Raw genomic sequence first — 18,103 nt, 5'->3', positions numbered from 1 at the left:
AGAGATAATTTCGTTAAATTGCAGCAAATCTAGCGTTTTCCACACTGACTTCTGGTTACGAGAAGCGGGTGGCCACCCTACTTGCGCCCTCCAGATGTTGCTAAACTCCCAACTCCCTTTAGCCGCTGCAGCCAGTGGTCAGGGATAATGGGAGACGGAAGTCCCAACAACATTTAGAGGGCCACTTGTTGCACATCCCTGTGTTAGCAGTCGGCTGTTGAAAGCTGGGGCTCTGAAAAGGGACATTCGAGTGTAAGCGCGGCTGTTTCCTACCCAGAAAGCAAGAGGCACGTGCTTTGAGGTGGGGAGAGAGCGCTCCTGTTTAGCAGGCGATGGCGCTCCTAGAGCCGCATCCTCGGGAACTGAAGCTTATTATTTCGGGTGGGTGGAACAGGTGAAGGGCAAGGGAGGGGGAGAAGCTTGCCAAAACGATCGCAAGGTGGAGCAGGTGGCTCAAGGTGCTCCAATCCCCCCTCCTCTGCCAACGAGGCATCGTAGCGCGAGCAGGGACCGGCTGGGCATCATGGACTCCGTCGTGGCCTACGAAGGGACGAGAGAGGGCTACCGGTGCGGCTACTGTCACTCTGCCGGGGGGAAAGCAAGCCACGGTAAGAGCTGGAGGGTGGAAGAATAACTTCAGGAAGGCCCTAACTAAGGCGGGGGGGGGGGAGCGGGGAAGGCAGGCGCCGATGTGCCTGCAGAGGAAATCCCCGACTACGTAACGACGGCTTCCCGCAGCACACCTGTCGCGGGTGCATTTTTCTCTCCGCCGCTTGTTACTTAACGCCCTTCCCTCAGTAAAGATGGCGGAACTGGCACGCCCTGTCCGTTGCTTTTACGGAGCCCCCCCTGTGCTCTTGCCCTTCGGAAGAAGGGGCCGCCGATTGCCCCGCTCTCCGCCTGGGAGTTAATGGCGGCATTCGTGTTGAGACTTTTCGTGGCCTCGCTGCTGCCGGCCGCCTTCCTCCCGAGAGCCAGGGAGTGCCACGCAGCCCTTGCATTTGCTCCCCCCCCCCCGTTAGCAGCCTCCCAGCCGAGGAGCAACAGTAGCCCAAGTGAAAACGCGAGAAGATAAGGGCAAGGGCTATAGAAGTTCTCCTTCGTCCTTTCAGCTTTGAAACAAGGCTCCTGGCTCCAAAAAAAAAAGTTGGTTTTTTAAGACAGAACTTCGGAGCTTTTGAAGGGGGAAACGTAGTTGGGCGAGGAGGAAATTAAGAGAAATTAAGCCCGCGAAAAGGAGGCGTTTAGAGCTCTAGTCTAGCCTAATACCCGTTTGCTCAGAAGTAAGGCTCTTGCAAATGAGTAAACCCCACTGAGCACACCGTTTAGTCCTGCACAAACAGTGGGATTTACACCAAAATAAACTTGTGCAAAAGTGAAGCTCGGCTGAGCTCAGTGCGACTTGCTTCTGATGAACCTGCATAGTTGTTTTGTCGTCTATGAGTTTCGTGCGACGTTTTAAAATGTCAGAAAGCCGTAAAAAATTGGAAACCTGAGCACTCTAGTCCTCCCTCCTCAGTATGGCAGTCTCTGCTTAAAAGTGAGTCCCACTGAGTGGGTAGAGAGGGCTGCAGCTTCAGTAATGTTTATCCTACTGACATAATTTAAAGCAGTAGTTTGCTCATTAATCAGATTGTATGAGAAGGACAGGGAAAAATAGGCTAGGCAATTAGACAAAACGGAAGGGAAGGGTATACTTGGCCCCGGAGCTGTGGAGCAGATGTTATAATTATTTTGATAGTTTATATGTTACTTCCCCCATGCCTGGAGTGACTTCAAAGGGAAATAAAGCTGTCATCCTATGCTGCTTTACCTGGGGAATCTCATTCTACACAATGGGATTGATGCCCAAATAAACAAGCACAGTTTGCAAGATGTATGCACGATTCAGACACAACTGTCAGAACTGAGAATTCACTGGCTGCATTAGCGACACAGTATTGGGCTATTTCTGGGGAAATTTACAATGCCTTTCAAAGCTGCATAGCAGGCAGCAATGGGAACAAAACAGGTGAAAGGTTCTCCCATCATTTCATCTCCATCTGTTGAATTTCTGTTTGCCACGATGGTTTTAAAGACAAATAAAACCCCCAAAACCGTGCCAGAAAAAGAAACGATATCTATGTCTAAAGGGTTTTTTTTAAGGCAGAGAACACGATAGACTTAAACCCGCTGCAACGAATAAGAAGCCTGTCCCTTTAAGACGCAGTATTTACTTTTGATGCCTCTTTTTTTTTTTTGCCCCGCACATGGAAGATGCGAAGCTGTGCAATGGGCTCCCGGAAGTCGCGACAGAAAACGAGGGAGACTGGAGCCCTCTCCCTGCTCCACCCAAACTTTTGCCCTTTGCTAAGATGGCGGCCGCCGGCGCTGCTGCCACTGCTTCCCGGGGCCCCTGAAGGGTTTGTGGCACCCTGAGCCGGCCGGCAAAGATGGCGGCGGCGGGGGGGAGTAGTTCCCCAAGTATCGTGGAGTACCTGGGCGGAGACGACGGCTACCGCTGCGGCTACTGCAAGAGCGACACCGGCAACCTCTCCCACGGTTAGGGTCCTGAGGGCGGGGAGAAGCAGCAGAGGAAGGGAGGGCGCTGCGCGCGTGTCTCCCTTTCCTTCAAACTACCTTTTAAAGAAATAAGAGCAAAGCGCCAGATGCATGGAAAGTGCGCGTGGGCTGAGCTGGGCCTTGGCTCTGGGGGGGTCCGAAATGATTCCAATTTCCTTGCAGCCCCTTGGAAGTCTAGGCGGGTTGGTGTTCACCCGTCCAAGTTCCTCCCAGCTATGGTGAAGAAGCGAGGCGGGGTGGGGGGCTTAATGAAAGCCACAAGCCCACTTTCTGGGTACCCCACTTCCTTCTAGGTCAGTAGCTGAGGGGCTGCCACAAGGAGATAAGGTAACGGGGTGGGTTACTCCTTTCAGGCCTCCTTTGAAAAGCCAGGGACTGCTGTGCAATCTGGAGGATTGCAGCAGGGATTGGGAAGGGGGACACACACACACACACACACACACACACACACACACACACCTGCATCCAAAATCCAAACGTGTTAATGGTGTAAACCAGTGGTTCCCAACCTTTTTTCTTTTGTACTATGCTCCACCTAAGCATCTCTAAAATCCTGATGCCCACCCCCTGTCCTGTGACATAATTCTTATTATTAAAAATAAGTGAACTATTCATGTGGAGGAAGCCTAAAAGGCTTGGTCTAACGCATTCTCAAATTGCCCCCCTTAAAAATCAAATTGCCCCCCTGTGGGGCATGTGCCCCACGTAGGGAACCACGGGTGTAAACTTCCATGAACTCAAGCCTTCATAAAAATGGTTGGTAGTTAGTTACTGTCCTCTCTCTGGATCCTTTATTTCCTCCCCACTCCCCTGTTTTGTGTTTTGTTTTGGCTCTCAGAACTAGGAAGAACCACGGGCACAGTACAAAAGGCCTGGCAATGTGACTGCTGAGAGAGTTAAAGCAGAGAAGGCAGGCTTCACTAATGTTTCATATTGTGGAGAGTGGCTAGCTGGAGCCAGGTGTAAAACAAACTGCCTCTTAGCAGCTGCTAAGCAGTGCAGGGGTTTCTTTTGAGCTCACAGTCCTCCTCTACACAAAATATTTGTTCTCCAAGCTCTCTTCATTTTGGCTGCCTAATTGGGAAGGGGAAGTCATTTTGTTGTTGTTGTTGTTGTTAAAAGAATGTTTAGTCATTTGGTCATGTCCGACTCTTTGTGACCCCATGGACCAGAGCACGCCAGGCACTCCTGTCTTCCACTGCCTCCCGCAGTTTGGTCAAACTCCTGCTGGTAGCTTCGAGAACACTATCCAACCATCTCGTCCTCTGTCGTCCCCTTCTTGTGCCCTCCATCTTTCCCAACATCAGGGTCTTTTCCAGGGAGTCTTCTCTTCTCATGAGGTGGCCAAAGTATTTGAGCCTCAGCTTCACGATCTGTCCTTCCTGTGAGCACTCAGGGCTGATTTCCTTAAGAGTGGATAGGTTTGATATTCTTGCAGTCCATGGGACTCTCAAGAGTCTCCTCCAGCACCATAATTCAAAAGCATCAATTCTTTGGTGATCAGCCTTCTTTATGGTCCAGCTCTCACTTCCATACATCACTACTGGGAAAACCATAGCTTCTCTGAGTTATTCAAGCCCCTTCGCCACGACAAGGCAGTGATCCATGAAGGGGTGTTAAAAGAATAGGATGTCACAAATCCTTGTTGATCTACAGCTACTCACCCAGAGATAGTAATAGGCCCTCTGCTGGGTTAAAGAGCAATATTGTGGATGTGAGCAGGAACTAATGAAAAACTGACAGTAGAGGAGGAGGTTCAATTTTTTTGAGGAAAGAAATGGGTTTTGTTGCAAAGAGGCAAGGGGTGGGACAGTAAGGAACAATGGGACAGAATAAATGGTGGGCGAATAAACACAGAGCTAGATTTGGCAGAGTTGCTGAATGCCTCTGAGACAGAAGGAGCAGATAGAGCTGAATGTGACATGTCAAAGGAGGACAAGGAGGACTTGTTGCTAATGCAGATAGGACCATTTCCCTTAAGCATTGACTTGGGGAGAGTAATGGTGGAAAAAGCTAATGGAGTGTAGTAAACGAGATTGGTCAGTGGGATTGTGGTAGAGACTAAATATAGGGTGTTGAAGTGTTGGGTGGATGTAGCAAAACTAGTGAGGAATGTGGATTTTAATGTTCATCACAAAGTTTTAATTTTGTGTTTAAAAAATTTCAGCAGTGTTTGTTTTTTTAAGGTTTTGTGTTGCAAAGAAATACAGGAAGCAGTAGCTTTCCACAGGAACTGGCTTTGTTCCCATTGTTTGAAGTGAAGTTTTTATTCCCCCCCCCCCTCATGTCTTGTTTGATGTGTGTTTCAGGCATGTGGGCTCATTCACTGACTGTCCAAGATTACCAAGATCTTATCGACAGAGGTTGGCGAAGGTAAGAGATGCCATCTGAGCACTGTTGGTGTAACTGAATCCAGTGTTTCAATATTAAAGAGCATATTGTGGAATTCAAACTGCCGGATTTTATTGTAAAAATATATAAGATCATAAACTTCACATTGTACCATGAGGAGACTGAAAGGGAAAGTGTTTTCAAGTCATGCTAGCAAAGTGCTGCCCTGCTTGTGCTTCTTCAGTCTTAGCTTCTCACTCCTCCTCACAGAAAATATATGGCAGTGTCTATTTCTATTGGGGTGTAGACTTATCCCTAGTTAACCTGGTTTGGAGGACCTACTTAACTTTTGTGCCTATGTGGCCTTCAGCTCAGGCATAGTAAGCTTATGTTCCTCCAGATATTGCTACACTCAAACCCCCACCATCCTTGGTCATTGGCCATGTTGGCTGGGAGTTAGACTACATCCTCGAGCATCTAGAGGTCAGCAGGTTTTAGTGGCAATTAAGGAAGAAGTGGGGCATTTGCTATGGAGAGAGACTTGAGAAGGCAAGGAGACAGTGCATAATTCTGCAGCCCCCTTATGGTCTCTTTCATCATAAGCATAAACTTCAGTTTGGCCCTTCAAGAGCTCCCATGCCATGAGTGAGTTCATTTCATTTCCTGCTCTTTTTCGGTTTTGTTGCAATATCTAAACAAACTGTAACTTGTATACTATCAGAAAAGTTCTCCATTTGTGAATAGGGGACAACTTGACTTCCTTCTAAGAGAAGTCTTTTATTAGAACCAGTAGCCCATTTGAAGTGCTCCATTTAAAACTAAGCGTCACCTAAAGTGATCATTATTCTGGTAGGTTTTGGTGCAAGAAATTGACTAGCAATACCTTCTTGAAAAGAGGGGCTCTAGACTTGAGTGGACCTTTTCAGAAGAGCTGGGGCCCATGTGCCATCTGGCCTATGTGGAGACTCCCACCTTTAGTAGATATATGTCTAGTACTTCTCAGCAGAAGACTTCCAGGCGTGGGCAGCCTATTTCTTCTGAGTCCCATAAAGCCAGCAGTCATAGTGCAGTAACTCCAGAATGTCGCTGCATTGCACATCGCCAAGAGACGAGCTAATTGCTTTGGATGGTTATGATCATGTTCCTTGGAGAGCATTTGGAAAGTGGGGTATACATTTCTTAAATAAATATGTAGCGACAGTTTAAATACAGTGGTCTCAGACTGGTTTGCGCATAATGCCAAACCCTGGTTTAGTGCATTGTTCTTTAACAAGACTACAATTCCCATAATCCCTGACCATTGACCATGCTGGGTGGGAATCGTGAGCATAGATTAACATTATGTGTGACCCAGGAATCGTGGTTTAAACAAGTAAGTTATTTAAACCTTATAATTCATGACTATTCTAAGAACTAAACATACATTTTAAATAGTTTTTTTTTAACTTATAGGAGTGGGAAATACATTTACAAGCCTATTATGAATCGTACATGTTGTCCTCAATATACAATAAGGTAAGGCAATACTTCTGTATATTTTCTTGAATGTCGACATATAGACAGATTCAGATATCTGCTTAATGTGAATATTAATGGGAAATGGTGACTCGTGATGTCATTAAGCTATGAAGCAGGTTGCTGTGAGGGTAAACAGTTTATTATGAGCAAGCAGGTTGGAACCCTGTGCATAAAATGCTTTTAGTTGTACTTGTAGTGTTGTAAAGAACCTTGCTGAAAAGAGTTGTAAAAATATCAGAGTAATTTGTACATTGCAAGACTTTGAAACTGTGTGTTCTGCTGGGCTTTAATTCCATGTAACTTCTCATCCCATTTTAGTGAATGCGGGTGATTAAATGTTAATGTTGTCATAATTCCAAACATCCACAGAAATATCGAAAGAGCATCACTAGCCACTAATTAATGTGGTATTGTTAACAAAGCCTAAACTGTTCCATGGAACCTAGACTACATGACTAATTGATAACATACATATCAAATTTTTGTTTAATATACTGTATTATTTGGTGGATACCTTTACTATATTCCCTTTTTCTTTTTTTAGATGCCGGGCCTTAAATTTCCAGCCTTCCAAATCACATAAGAAGGTTCTAAAGAAGATGTTGAAATTCTTAATGAAGGGGGAAATTCCTGTAGTAGACAGTGAAGGTAATAAGCGGTCTTTTAAACATTACTTACTGTTGTGGTTTTGTGCAGTTGTGCAATTAAATTTCTTTTTTTACTTAGATCAATAGGTCAGTGGCATGTAAATTATATAGAGCTGTAGCTGTCTTTAAAATTTTAATTATTAGTGTTATATAGTGTTTTTTTATTAGTTGTCCTTTCTCTTTTGCTCATGGTTTGTCCTAATTTTTCCCCTATTTACAGTGGAGCCTATGGATTCTCACACCAAAGATACTGATGGCTGCAGTTTTTTCTTAAAAGACGAACCAGGCAGCTGTCAGGCTGAACTAAAACCCCTCAATCCTGATCATTTGGAGAAGGTGGAGAGTGGGGAAGGAGAAATAACTGTGAAGAAAGCAGACTCAGACCATATTGAATTGTCTCAGGAGAAAGTTAATGCCAATTCTGGGGAGCCGTTGGAGTCAGCTAAAGTTAGTCCCGCAGTTCCAAAACCAGGTAACTAATCTTTAATATGGCAAAACAGATTTGCACTTTCTTTTCTTCCCTGTTTGTCTTGTGTGATTTCCAGAAATTGCAGATGGTTCAGAATTCAGCGGCCAGGTTGCTCACTGGATCAAGACATCCTGAGTACATAACACCAATCCTGTGCTGACAGCACTGGCTTAACAGTTAGTTTCTGGGCCCAATTCAAAGTCCTACTTTTGACCTATAAAGCTTTATGTGGCTCAGGACCCCAGTACTTTCAAGGGCTGCCTCTCCCCATATGAGCAGACCAGGACACTGCAATCACCATCTCAGGCCCTTCTTCATGTGCCCACAGGAAGTTTGGTGGCTGGTGACATGAGAACAGGACTTTTCTGTCATGGCTCCCTGCTTGTGGAAGGCTCTCTCTAGGGTGGCTCACTTGGCACCATTATTACCTGTCTTCAGGTGCCCATCAAAATCATTTTTTCCCTCAACCAGGAATTAATTAATTCACCAGTAGCCTCTTTTAGTGGGTGGGGTGCTTTAATCCTACATTTTAAAAATATGAATGTGAGAGCCAGCGTGGTGTAGTGGTTAAGAGCGGTAGTCTCGTTATCTGGGGAACCGGGTTCGCTTCCCCGCTCCTCCACATGCAGCTGCTGGGTGACCTTGGGCTAGTCACACTTCTTTGAAGTCTCTCAGCCCCACTCACCTCACAGAGTGTTTGTTGTGGGGGAGGAAGGGAAAGGAGAATGTTAGCCACTTTGAGACTCCTTAAAGGGAGTGAAAGGCGGGATATCAAACCCAAACTCCTCTCCTCCTCCTCCTCTTCTTCTTCTTCTTCTTCTTCGTCTAGATTTTTCAGTTTTGTTTCGTGCTGGTTCTAATGCACATGCAGAAACCACCTTCTTGACTGTTGGCCCTACTTTGAGTTACTTTTGCAAAAAAAAGGGAGGGCGGCGGCTAATGAGTGGCTTACAAATACAGTGGTGCCTCGCAAGACGAAATTAATTCGTTCCGTAAGTCTCTTCGTCTTGCGGTTTTTTTCGTCTTGCGATGCACGGTTTCCCATAGGAATGCATTGAAAATCAATTAATGCGTTCCTAGGGAAACCGCCTTCAGACCAGGTCCGGGGACAGACTGTCCCCGGACCTCTTCTGAAGGCTGGGGGGGGGGGACAAGGGCTTTTCTTCCCACCCCCAGCATTTTAAAAAACCCTGGGACAGCGGAGGACTTCTCCGCTGTCCGGGCGATCTTAAAATGCTGGCGGGCGGCATTTTAAAATCGCCCCGGGACAGCGGAGGACTTCTCCGCTGTCCGGGGCGATTTAAAAGCCCCTGGGAAGGCAGGCAGGGGGGACAAAGACTTTCGCCCCCTGCCCGCCTTCAGAAGGTGTTCCCGCCCCCCCCCCCCGCCCGGCTTCGCAGCAGCGCTACAAAGCCCGGTGGCTGGGGCAGGTGTTCCCGCCCCCCACCCGGCTTCGCAGCAGCGCTACGAAGCCCGGCGGCTGGGGCAGCTGTTCCCGCCCCCCCCCCACCCCGCTTCGGAGCAGCGTTCCGAAGCGGGGTGGCTGGGGCAGGTGTTCCCGCCCCCCGCCCGGCTTCGCAGCAGCGCTACGAAGCCCGGCGGCTGGGGCAGGTGTTCCCGCCCCCCCCACCCCGCTTCGGAGCAGCGTTCCGAAGCGGGGTGGCTGGGGCAGGTGTTCCCGCCCCCCGCCCGGCTTCGCAGCAGCGCTACGAAGCCCGGCGGCTGGGGCAAGTGTTCCCGCCCCCCCACCCCGCTTCAGAGCAGCGTTCCGAAGCGGGGTGGCTGGGGCAGGTGTTCCCGCCCCCCGCCCGGCTTCGCAGCAGCGCTACGAAGCCCGGCGGCTGGGGCAGGTGTTCCCGCCCCCCCACCCCGCTTTGGAGCAGCGTTCCGAAGCGGGGTGGCTGGGGCAGGTGTTCCCGCCCCCCGCCCGGCTTCGCAGCAGCGCTACGAAGCCCGGTGGCTGGGGCAAGTGTTCCCGCCGCCCCCCCCCCCCGCTTCGGAGCAGCGTTCCGAAGCGGGGTGGCTGGGGCAGGTGTTCCCGCCCCCCCCACCCCGCTTTGGAGCAGCGTTCCGAAGCGGGGTGGCTGGGGCAGGTGTTCCCGCCCCCCCCACCCCGCTTTGGAGCAGCGTTCCGAAGCGGGGTGGCTGGGGCAGGTGTTCCCGCCCCCCCCACCCCGCTTCGGAGCAGCGTTCCGAAGCGGGGTGGCTGGGGCAGGTGTTCCCGCCCCCCCCACCCCGCTTCGGAGCACCGGGAGAAGCGATCTCCCCGCAGCCCCTTGCTTCAAAAGAGGTCCGGGGGCAGACCTCTTTTGAAGCAAGGGGCGGTGGGGAGAAGTGATCTCCCCGCCGCCCCTTGCTTCAAAAGAGAAGACCCGCTGTCCCCGGGGCAAGCTTCGTTTTGCGAAGCAAGCCCATAGGGAAATTCGTCTTGCGAGGCAACTCGAAAATGAAAAAACCTTTCGTTTTGCGAGTTTTTCGTCTCGCGAGGCGTTCGTCTTGCGGGGTACCACTGTACAGTATTATAACTTTATACACGAGTAGGAAATTATTTGTGCTGCTTAACCTTACAAGTGATGAGTACAAGTGTTATGGGCAAGGCAGACATATACAGTGGTACCTTGGTTCTCAAACTTAATCTTTTCCGGAAGTCCATTCCAAAACCAAAGTGTTCCAATACCAAGGCACGCTTTCCCATAGAAAGTAACACAAAACGGATTAATCCGTTTCAGACTTTTAAAAACAACCCCTAAAACAGCAGTTTAACATGAATTTCACTAACGAGACCATTGATCCCTAAAATGAAAGCAATAATCAATGTACTGTACTATAAAATAAATAAGACACTATTGTAGGTGATAAAAATTAAAATTATTATTTTTTCCTTACCTGCACTGATGATAGTCATGGTTTGGATGGGGCACTTTTATCAATTTCAGCAGTCACGCAATCAATCAATCAATCAATCAATAGCTGAACTGGGTTCCACACAGTCACAAAAACAAATTAACCGAAAAAGCCTCAAAAACAAAAACACAAAATAAATCGCAAAAACAAAAAAGCGCCAAACTTAATCCGTTCTGGAAGTCCGTTTGACTTCCGAAATGTTTGAAAACCAAGCCGCAGCTTCTGATTGGTGCAGGCGCCCTGGAAACAATAGCCAATAGCTGCGTCGGCCGTTCGGCTTCCAAAAAAATGTTTGAAAACTGGAACACTTACTTTCGGCGTTTATGAACCAAGGCTTTTGAGTACCAAGGCGTTTTAAGAACCAAGGTACCACTGTACTAAAAAACAAGCGGTACATACATTTTGAGTAGACAGTAGTTGGAACAGATAAGCAAGGAAGAGGGAGGGAGGGAGGAGAGAAGGCCATTGCTATGCCATATGAGTTACTTTGGCAGAATAGCTGTTGTTTAGGAATGTTTAAAGTATAAATAGTGCTGTGCCTTTTACCCAGCTGGCCACTTTCCTCTCTGGCAAAGGGGGCGTCATGTGGCATCACCTTCTGGTGCTAAATAAATGCCTGTTAATTGATCTGATTGGTGTTTGGTATTGATTGGAGCATCCAGGCAAACCCACAGGGATACTGGGGATCACCCTGGTATTTTCCCCAATACAAGCACAATACTAAAATGTAGCTGGAGCGTCAGAAGAGGATTACATTTTTTCTTATGGTATTCATTGCCTTTCTTCCAGTCGTCATAAAAGTATACAGGTGAATGAATGTAGCTCTTCTACAGCACACCCTTTCACCATTGAGTATGTACGCATTGCCTTTCTAGGGAAAGGAGCCGACTTGAGTAAGCCACCCTGCCGTAAAGCAAAGGAACTAAGGAAGGAACATAAATTGCAGAAGACCCTTCAGAACCAGACACAAAATCCTTCGCTGCAAACTGAGGCTCAGGTTTTGCTTGGCCAGCGCTCGAAAGCTAAAACCAATCAGCCCAAATCAATTGAAGACTTCATTTTTGCCTCCTTGCCTACTGAACCTGTGCACCAGTTAGAGGTACTGAGATACTTACTTTGATTGACGTGATACGTAGAGCCATCATGTCATTCTTGTACATCTGCTTACGTTGAAGGTATTTGATTAGTCAGATGTGAAAAATGGTCTACTTTTAATTGTAAAAAATGGTTGCATTATAACATGCCTTGGTGTCAATTACTGGCATTTGAAAAGTCCTGCGATGTTTTCAGTTTAGCCTTATAAGACGTTGTTGTGTGTATGTTAGTGTGTGCAAAACTAAGTGGATGTGTTCTTTGCAGAAACACAAGAGGGTGCTGTGGTTCCACCTGAATGAATAGCGCAGTACATTTCCAGAACAAAAATCACATTAGTGGAACTGTAATTAGATATGAATGTTATATAAAATTAGTCCCCTAATTTGAAGTAAAAATTAGAAATGGCAAATAGCTAGATTTTTACATTACTGAAGAAGACGCTGTTTCACAAAATATTTTTATCAATTTCCAGTACCAGACTCCTGGCTATAATTTGTGCATTTCTGGAAATTTTTAGGACCTATTTTCCCCCAGATATGCATATGATGGCATATGAGTCTATTACCTATTCACCCCGTGAAAAGAATTACTTAACCAGTTTTGAGCAATGTGCTGAAACTTACATACAAGGTAGCTGACAAAGAATTACTTTATCCTCTTGGCCACTTCCCTGGGCACCAAACAGCTCCTGGGAGAGCAGTCCTTGGTCCCTAGGAAACTAGGTCTTGCTACTGTGAACCAGTCTTTCCAAGCAGCCCCGTTATCTCCTTCAAAATTGGTGGAGTGGGGAGAGAGGATGCCTGTCACCACTGTTCAGCTGGATTTTCTGTCTCAGGGGTTGAGGCTGCAAACCTCTAGATCAGTGGCTCTCATCCGGTGGGCCCCAGAGTTCGTCAGTGGCTACTGGATATTAAGAGCCACTTCCCAAAGCCTGGCAAGTAAGGGAGAGGGGGTCCCACCTGCTGGTGGTGGTTACAGCCCTTCCCCACAGCAAGGGGCCTCATGCAGGTAGAAAGTAGTCAAGCAACAGAAGGAGGTGATGGTGCATGGTGGCAGGGCTTTTTTCAGCTGGGAACCTTTGCTCTAGAGCAGGCATCCCCAGACTTGGCCCTCCAGATGTTTTGGGACTACAACTCCCATCAACCCTAGCTAATAGGACCAGTGGTCAGGGATGATGGGAATTGTAGTCCCAAAAACATCTGGAGGGTCGAGTTTGGGGTGCCTGCTCTAGATGGTCAAAAGCACACCCTGGCTGATTATAGTTCTTTCCCTTATGGGCACTTAAATTGCCTCATCCCGGATTCTGTCCCAGATCCTACACTTTTTCATCTTGTAACTGTCCCTTTGTCACCCTCCTGTCAAAAAACATTTGCATATTATGTGCTTGCCTCCTGTGTTTTGACCCACCCTTGCTTCTGTTTTAGCTTGTCTCTGACCCTGGAAGGACATTTGACTTTGGCTCCTTGATTACTGCCTAGCATTAACATGACCTCTGACTCCATTTGCTCTGTTCATTTGCGATTGCCACGCCAGGTCAGATTCTGTTCAGTGTAGCACCTAGCCATGACAGGGTATTTGCTTGGTCTCTTTCAAGACATGACTCATAGCCAAGATGTAAGGGAAATAGTTTTTTTCTTATTGAGAATTGGATCAAAATTTTGATATACAGTGGTGCCCCGCAAGACGAAATTAATTCGTTCCGCAAGTTTTGTCGTCTAGCAAATTTTTCGTCTTGTGAATTATTATTTAGACAAAGGAAACAAAGTCGCGAGACGTTTTTGTCTTGCGAAGCAAGCCCATAGGGAAATTCGTCTTGCGAGGCAACTCGCAAACGGAAAAACCTTTCGTCTAGCGAGTTTTTTGTCTTGCGAGGCATTCGTCTTGCGAGGTACCACTGTATTAGCCTTAGCAGAAAAAATAGTGAACTTGAGGCATACGTTGGCCCAGGTCATGTATCACATTAAACTATGGCTTAAAACAAACTATGGTTTGATGTGAGTGAGCAACTTGCTGGTGCATGTTGCTGGAAAGTTTTTTGCAGCGCTTCTTCCCCATTCTCGCTATACCACAGGTAAAACAAGTCAGGGTCTTGTTTGTCATGTTGTCCAAATGCAATCTATGATTTGTTTCCCTCCAAACAATGAGTGGTAACCAGTATTTGTTCTTGGCTTACTTCTCATGCCTCGTTCTGGCATGTTTGTTTATTTTTTTCTTAGGAAAAAGGGGTATAGTTCCACTAATAGCACATTTTAAAGCATACATTTATGTGTGCTAAGTCTGTTTCCCATCTGATAATGCTGATATTCTGGGGTACAGTGACATATGGCATATAGTGAAAGAAGAGGCTGAGACAGTAATCCTAAACCCCCTTACTAGGAACTAAGTCCCATTGAACTCCTTGAGACTTCTGAGTTAAACATACCTAGGATTGAACTGCTAGTATAGTATGTGTTAACATGATGTTGTGCTAATAGGATTTAAGGGAGATTTAAATTATTCAGTTGTGTTAAAAGAAATCTCATCAGTGTTCTTGTCCTAGCATCTCAAAATAGTGCATAGATGATGGTAGATAGCCAACAGCAAAGACTGATAGGAAAATGGCAGGAAGCAAAATGACCTCCTGCAATTTAAGGGTGGATGTGGATTTGAGTAGCAACTTGTTTTTGTTCTTACAACATGTATAGAATATATGTATTTATGTTTGAATAATCCTTATTATACAACTGCATGATTCACTCAAAATTGATTTTGTATTAGACTTTGTAAACTATTGAGTAAAGTGCACGGTGTTTACAGAACAATGACTGGAAACTAAACTTAAATGGTTACATGGAAAATAATCTTTTCATTTCTTAAAAAAAAATAAAAAATAGGCGTAGTGGAGCAGAAAGTAACATTGGCCTCGAGGGGGAAATGGTTGTTTAAAAGTATTGTTGATTTCATTGTGTAAATGTTGATTTAACTATAGTTAGTTTCTAACTGTTTGTATTCTTCCCAGCTTTTGAATGGCTATTATTCCAATAATGAATATCTTTCTTTGGAAGGTGAGGCTGGTGCAATCATCTCCACCAAGTTCCCTGTTCAAAGCCACCTTTCAGGAGTCTTACCAGGTCTATAAACGTTACCAGATGGTTATTCACAAGGACCCACCTGATAAACCAACCGCCAGCCAGGTTAGACACAAGCATGTTGCTTTGGTCTATTCTGAGACATTTGGAAGCTGTTCCTTTAAAATAATTAATAACCATAGAAACTTCAAAAAAGAAAAAAAAGAATTAAACAAAACTTAAATCCTGGAAGTACAAGGAGGTTTTGCATATCTCATGAGTGCCACAAATAATTAAAGACATTTTCAAGCAAAAGGAGAAGCAATAATGGGGTTTGCTGTGACATTGGAGATGGTGCATAAAGAGGAACAGGTGAACTAGTGAAATACACTTTAAATTCCCCAAACAGTAGGGTAGCTAGATTTTGAAAGTTGTACGTGCCTCTATAATGGGCGATCCTACAGGGCTTGAGTGTGTTTCACAAATATTTGTAAACAGCTTTGAGGGCTTTTTTTTTTTTAAATCCAGTGGTGTATAAATTTTATGAAATAAATAAAAATTAGGGCACAGTTAACCTTGGGTTGAATTTATGCTGAGGTCCTATCCATAAAGTATGTTGCATATTGGATGGGGAAGGAGAACAAAGTTTTGGAAGAGTGTGTGTGTAGGATGAAATGGTTTCCTTACACCTGTTCAACTCTTTGACTTACTCTTTACTTTTTATTTTCCATCTTCATTCTCTTCTGCCCCTAACATACCAACCTTTGCAAGGTACTGTGAAATTCTGAAAAGGCCCATAGTTTCATTCAGGCAGGAAGACATGTGGTATCTAGGACATGGCTACTCTTCAATCAGTACCCATTATTTCTTTTGCTTCAATGTGTTGTTGATGCCCCTGTCCATACTGCAGTTTGCTCTCATACCCTCATCTATCCTTTGGCAATTCCTTTTCCTTAATGTAAGCTTCTTCTTCTCTTCTCACCTGACAATTCCCAACTCACTTTGTTCACACTGTTCTGTCTGCTTTCTTTGGCAAAATATATGAATTCAGCAATGGAAAGAAGTCACAAATAGTGATCATTTTAGTGTGTGTGTGTGTGTGTGTGTGTGTGTGTGTCTGTGTGTGTGTGTGTTGGAATGGTTTTAGAAAGTGTTAGTGTTTCCTGATAAGCATCAGTTGGATAAAGGCATCCTTCTCCATTCAAAATGTACAGTGGTACCTTGGGATGCGAACGGGATCCGTTCTGGATCCCTGTTCGCATCCTGAACAGAACGTAAGACATGACAGCGTGTCTGCGTGTGCGCGGGTTGTGTTTTGCCGCTTCCGCGCATTCGCGTGACATCATTTTGACCGTCTGTGCATGCGCAAGTGGCAAAACCCGGAAATAACGGGCTCTGTTACTTCTGGGTCGCTGCGGAACGCAACCTGAAAGTGCTCAACCTGAAGCATATTTATCCCGAGGTATGACTGTACTTTGTGTAATCATTGATAAACAGTCTTGGGTCCTGACTTAGTTGCTGCTGGAGGGTGTATCCTCTGAGTGGAGCTCCACTGGGGATATTCCTGCTGGCAGAAGGTGTGTGGGGAGGCAACATTAACCAATTCTCCCTTGTGGTGCCTGAAAAACTGTTCTGGAGGACTGGTAGGATCCTCTGGAACAGCAGGGGCAGGGAATAGAGAGAATCTGCTGGATCAGTAATCATCTCTGGACAGAAGGAGCCCTTCTGTTTGTGGAAAGCTAAATTTGGATTCCAGCCTATGTAAATTGTGGTGGGTAACGTCTGCTATAGTGATGGATTGTGGAAGATGGTAGGGAATTTAGTTTGCAGAGTAGATCATACTTTATGGATAATTTCTTTGGGATTATTTGCATTCAGGACTGGCCTTTATGTTGGCTGTGATTGACCAAACAGAGCGACGAAGTCCAGAGGTGCAAAAACCTAGGTGCCTAGTCGCTAGTGCCTAAAAACGTAATCTAGTGACAAGCATGTGGATTACAGTAATGTAGAAGTCAGGAAGCAGGTTTCTCCTGTATGACTTTCATTTGGGTGGAAGGGAGGCTGAGTACCCCAGTGAAGGCCAGAACTTGGAAGATGTTCATATTGTGCAGCTCTGTTGGGGTATTAGTTCTTCCATTTACAATGCATGATTAAGATATTTGGAGTGGTGGGAAAGGTTTTTGGATGAGAATTGTGTATAGCCCTCAGGTTTACAAACTCTAATTGAGAACTTCTGATAATCTAGAACTATTCTCACTAGACCGGTAATGAGTAAACCTTAACTACAGAGCCAGTTCACTTGAAGCATTGACCAGGCCATTGGTTTAACATCACTGCTTTGCCTGAACTGAGAGTACACTCTAGAAAATATATGACAACTCCAGGATGCAGCGAAATATTGGTTGTAGGGGGCAAGCTTGCCTTCCATTTTTGATCTTATTGAGAAATCTCAGAATTCACCTCCTTCTAGAACATGAGACAGTCAAATCCTTCTTGACTTACCTGGAATTTTGATTACGTTATCTATTTTGCATGGAGAGATAATTGGCATAGAATATTAAGTGGCTCTGAGTATTACTGTTTTCAGCTGGTATGCAAACGAGCTCTTCCTGTTCCTGGAGTGCAGAACCAGCCTAGCACTTAGAATGCCACCATTGCTTCCAATCTTAGTAATACATTTCTGCGGTTGCTGGGCTTCCTTGTATGTCTCCTAGGAAGAGGCTTTGAAATGGATTTGAGGAGATAGCATACTAGCCTTACCTTCAGAAGCATTTGGACAGATGCCAACAAAGTACCTTTGTTTTCCCTTGCTCTGAAGGTGAGGTTAGTACCTGTTTCTTTAGAGGACCCGCAGTTCAAATCATCTTTCACCCAGTCTGCTGCTTTATTTGCCAAGTATCAGATGGCCATACACAAGGACTCTCCTTTTGAATGTAACGAGTATCAGGTACAGTTAACTGCATGCACTTTTTTTGTCCTTATTATCATTGGTGGTGTGAATAACAGGATATTGAATTGACTTTCCATCAGATCTGTGAATGTGGTGGGGGAATTAGGATTTGGATGTGCCTTCTAGCAGTAGTGTTCTTATGTACTCAGTATTTTATCTGTGTCCTGAATCGGTTGGAATAAGCTTGCTACTGTTCTCCTAATCCAGTTATTTGGAAGTAAATCCCAGTATCACCAATGGGATTTGCTCTGAAATAAGTATGCTCAGCCCAGGTATAGTGTAGGTATAATATTTCCTGTTCTGTCATGGTGTACCCTTCCGGTTTGCATGCTTCTCCCCCTTCTTCAATCTCTTTAGTTCATGTGCTCAATTTGTCACTCATCCTCTTCTCTTTGGCTTGAATTCCTTCATATCCCTTTCCATGACTAACCATGGTTAGCATTACACCTGAATTGCAGTTAACACTAGCCATGGTTAGCTTTAAACCAGAGTTTGAAGTGGGTTTTAAACTGTGGTTTAATGACTAACATTAATGTCATTTCAGATGGAATGCTAGCCATGTATAGTACTGAAAGTGATT

The 18,103-nt window shown here is 45.6% G+C and overlaps 1 protein-coding gene across 11 annotated transcripts in view; it reads left to right on the top strand.

The window, feature by feature from the left end:
- Positions 1–277: 277 nt before the first annotated feature.
- ATE1 (arginyltransferase 1) overlaps positions 278–18,103 on the top strand; it is a 74,039-nt gene continuing 56,213 nt past the window's right edge. For 2 of the 11 annotated variants that reach the window (XM_077930296.1, XM_028730053.2), the window contains exons 1-7: positions 2,327–2,541; positions 4,872–4,935; positions 6,346–6,408; positions 6,956–7,059; positions 7,279–7,530; positions 11,307–11,530; positions 17,392–17,520. In XM_077930296.1, coding sequence (XP_077786422.1) covers positions 2,433–2,541; positions 4,872–4,935; positions 6,346–6,408; positions 6,956–7,059; positions 7,279–7,530; positions 11,307–11,530; positions 17,392–17,520 — 945 coding nt within the window. In that variant the 5' untranslated portion in view covers positions 2,327–2,432. Of the gene's footprint in view, positions 609–2,315; positions 2,542–4,871; positions 4,936–6,345; positions 6,409–6,955; positions 7,060–7,278; positions 7,531–11,306; positions 11,531–14,570; positions 14,700–17,391; positions 17,521–18,103 lie in introns of those variants that run through there. The other 9 variants (XM_077930297.1, XM_028730056.2, XM_028730063.2 and 6 more) reach the window with 9 other exon arrangements.

Source organism: Podarcis muralis, chromosome 6 (genome assembly GCF_964188315.1).
Source record: "Podarcis muralis chromosome 6, rPodMur119.hap1.1, whole genome shotgun sequence".
Classification (NCBI taxonomy): domain Eukaryota; kingdom Metazoa; phylum Chordata; class Lepidosauria; order Squamata; family Lacertidae; genus Podarcis; species Podarcis muralis.
The sequence above is the reverse complement of the archived record's forward strand: the minus strand, read 5'-3'. Positions and strand labels throughout refer to the sequence as shown.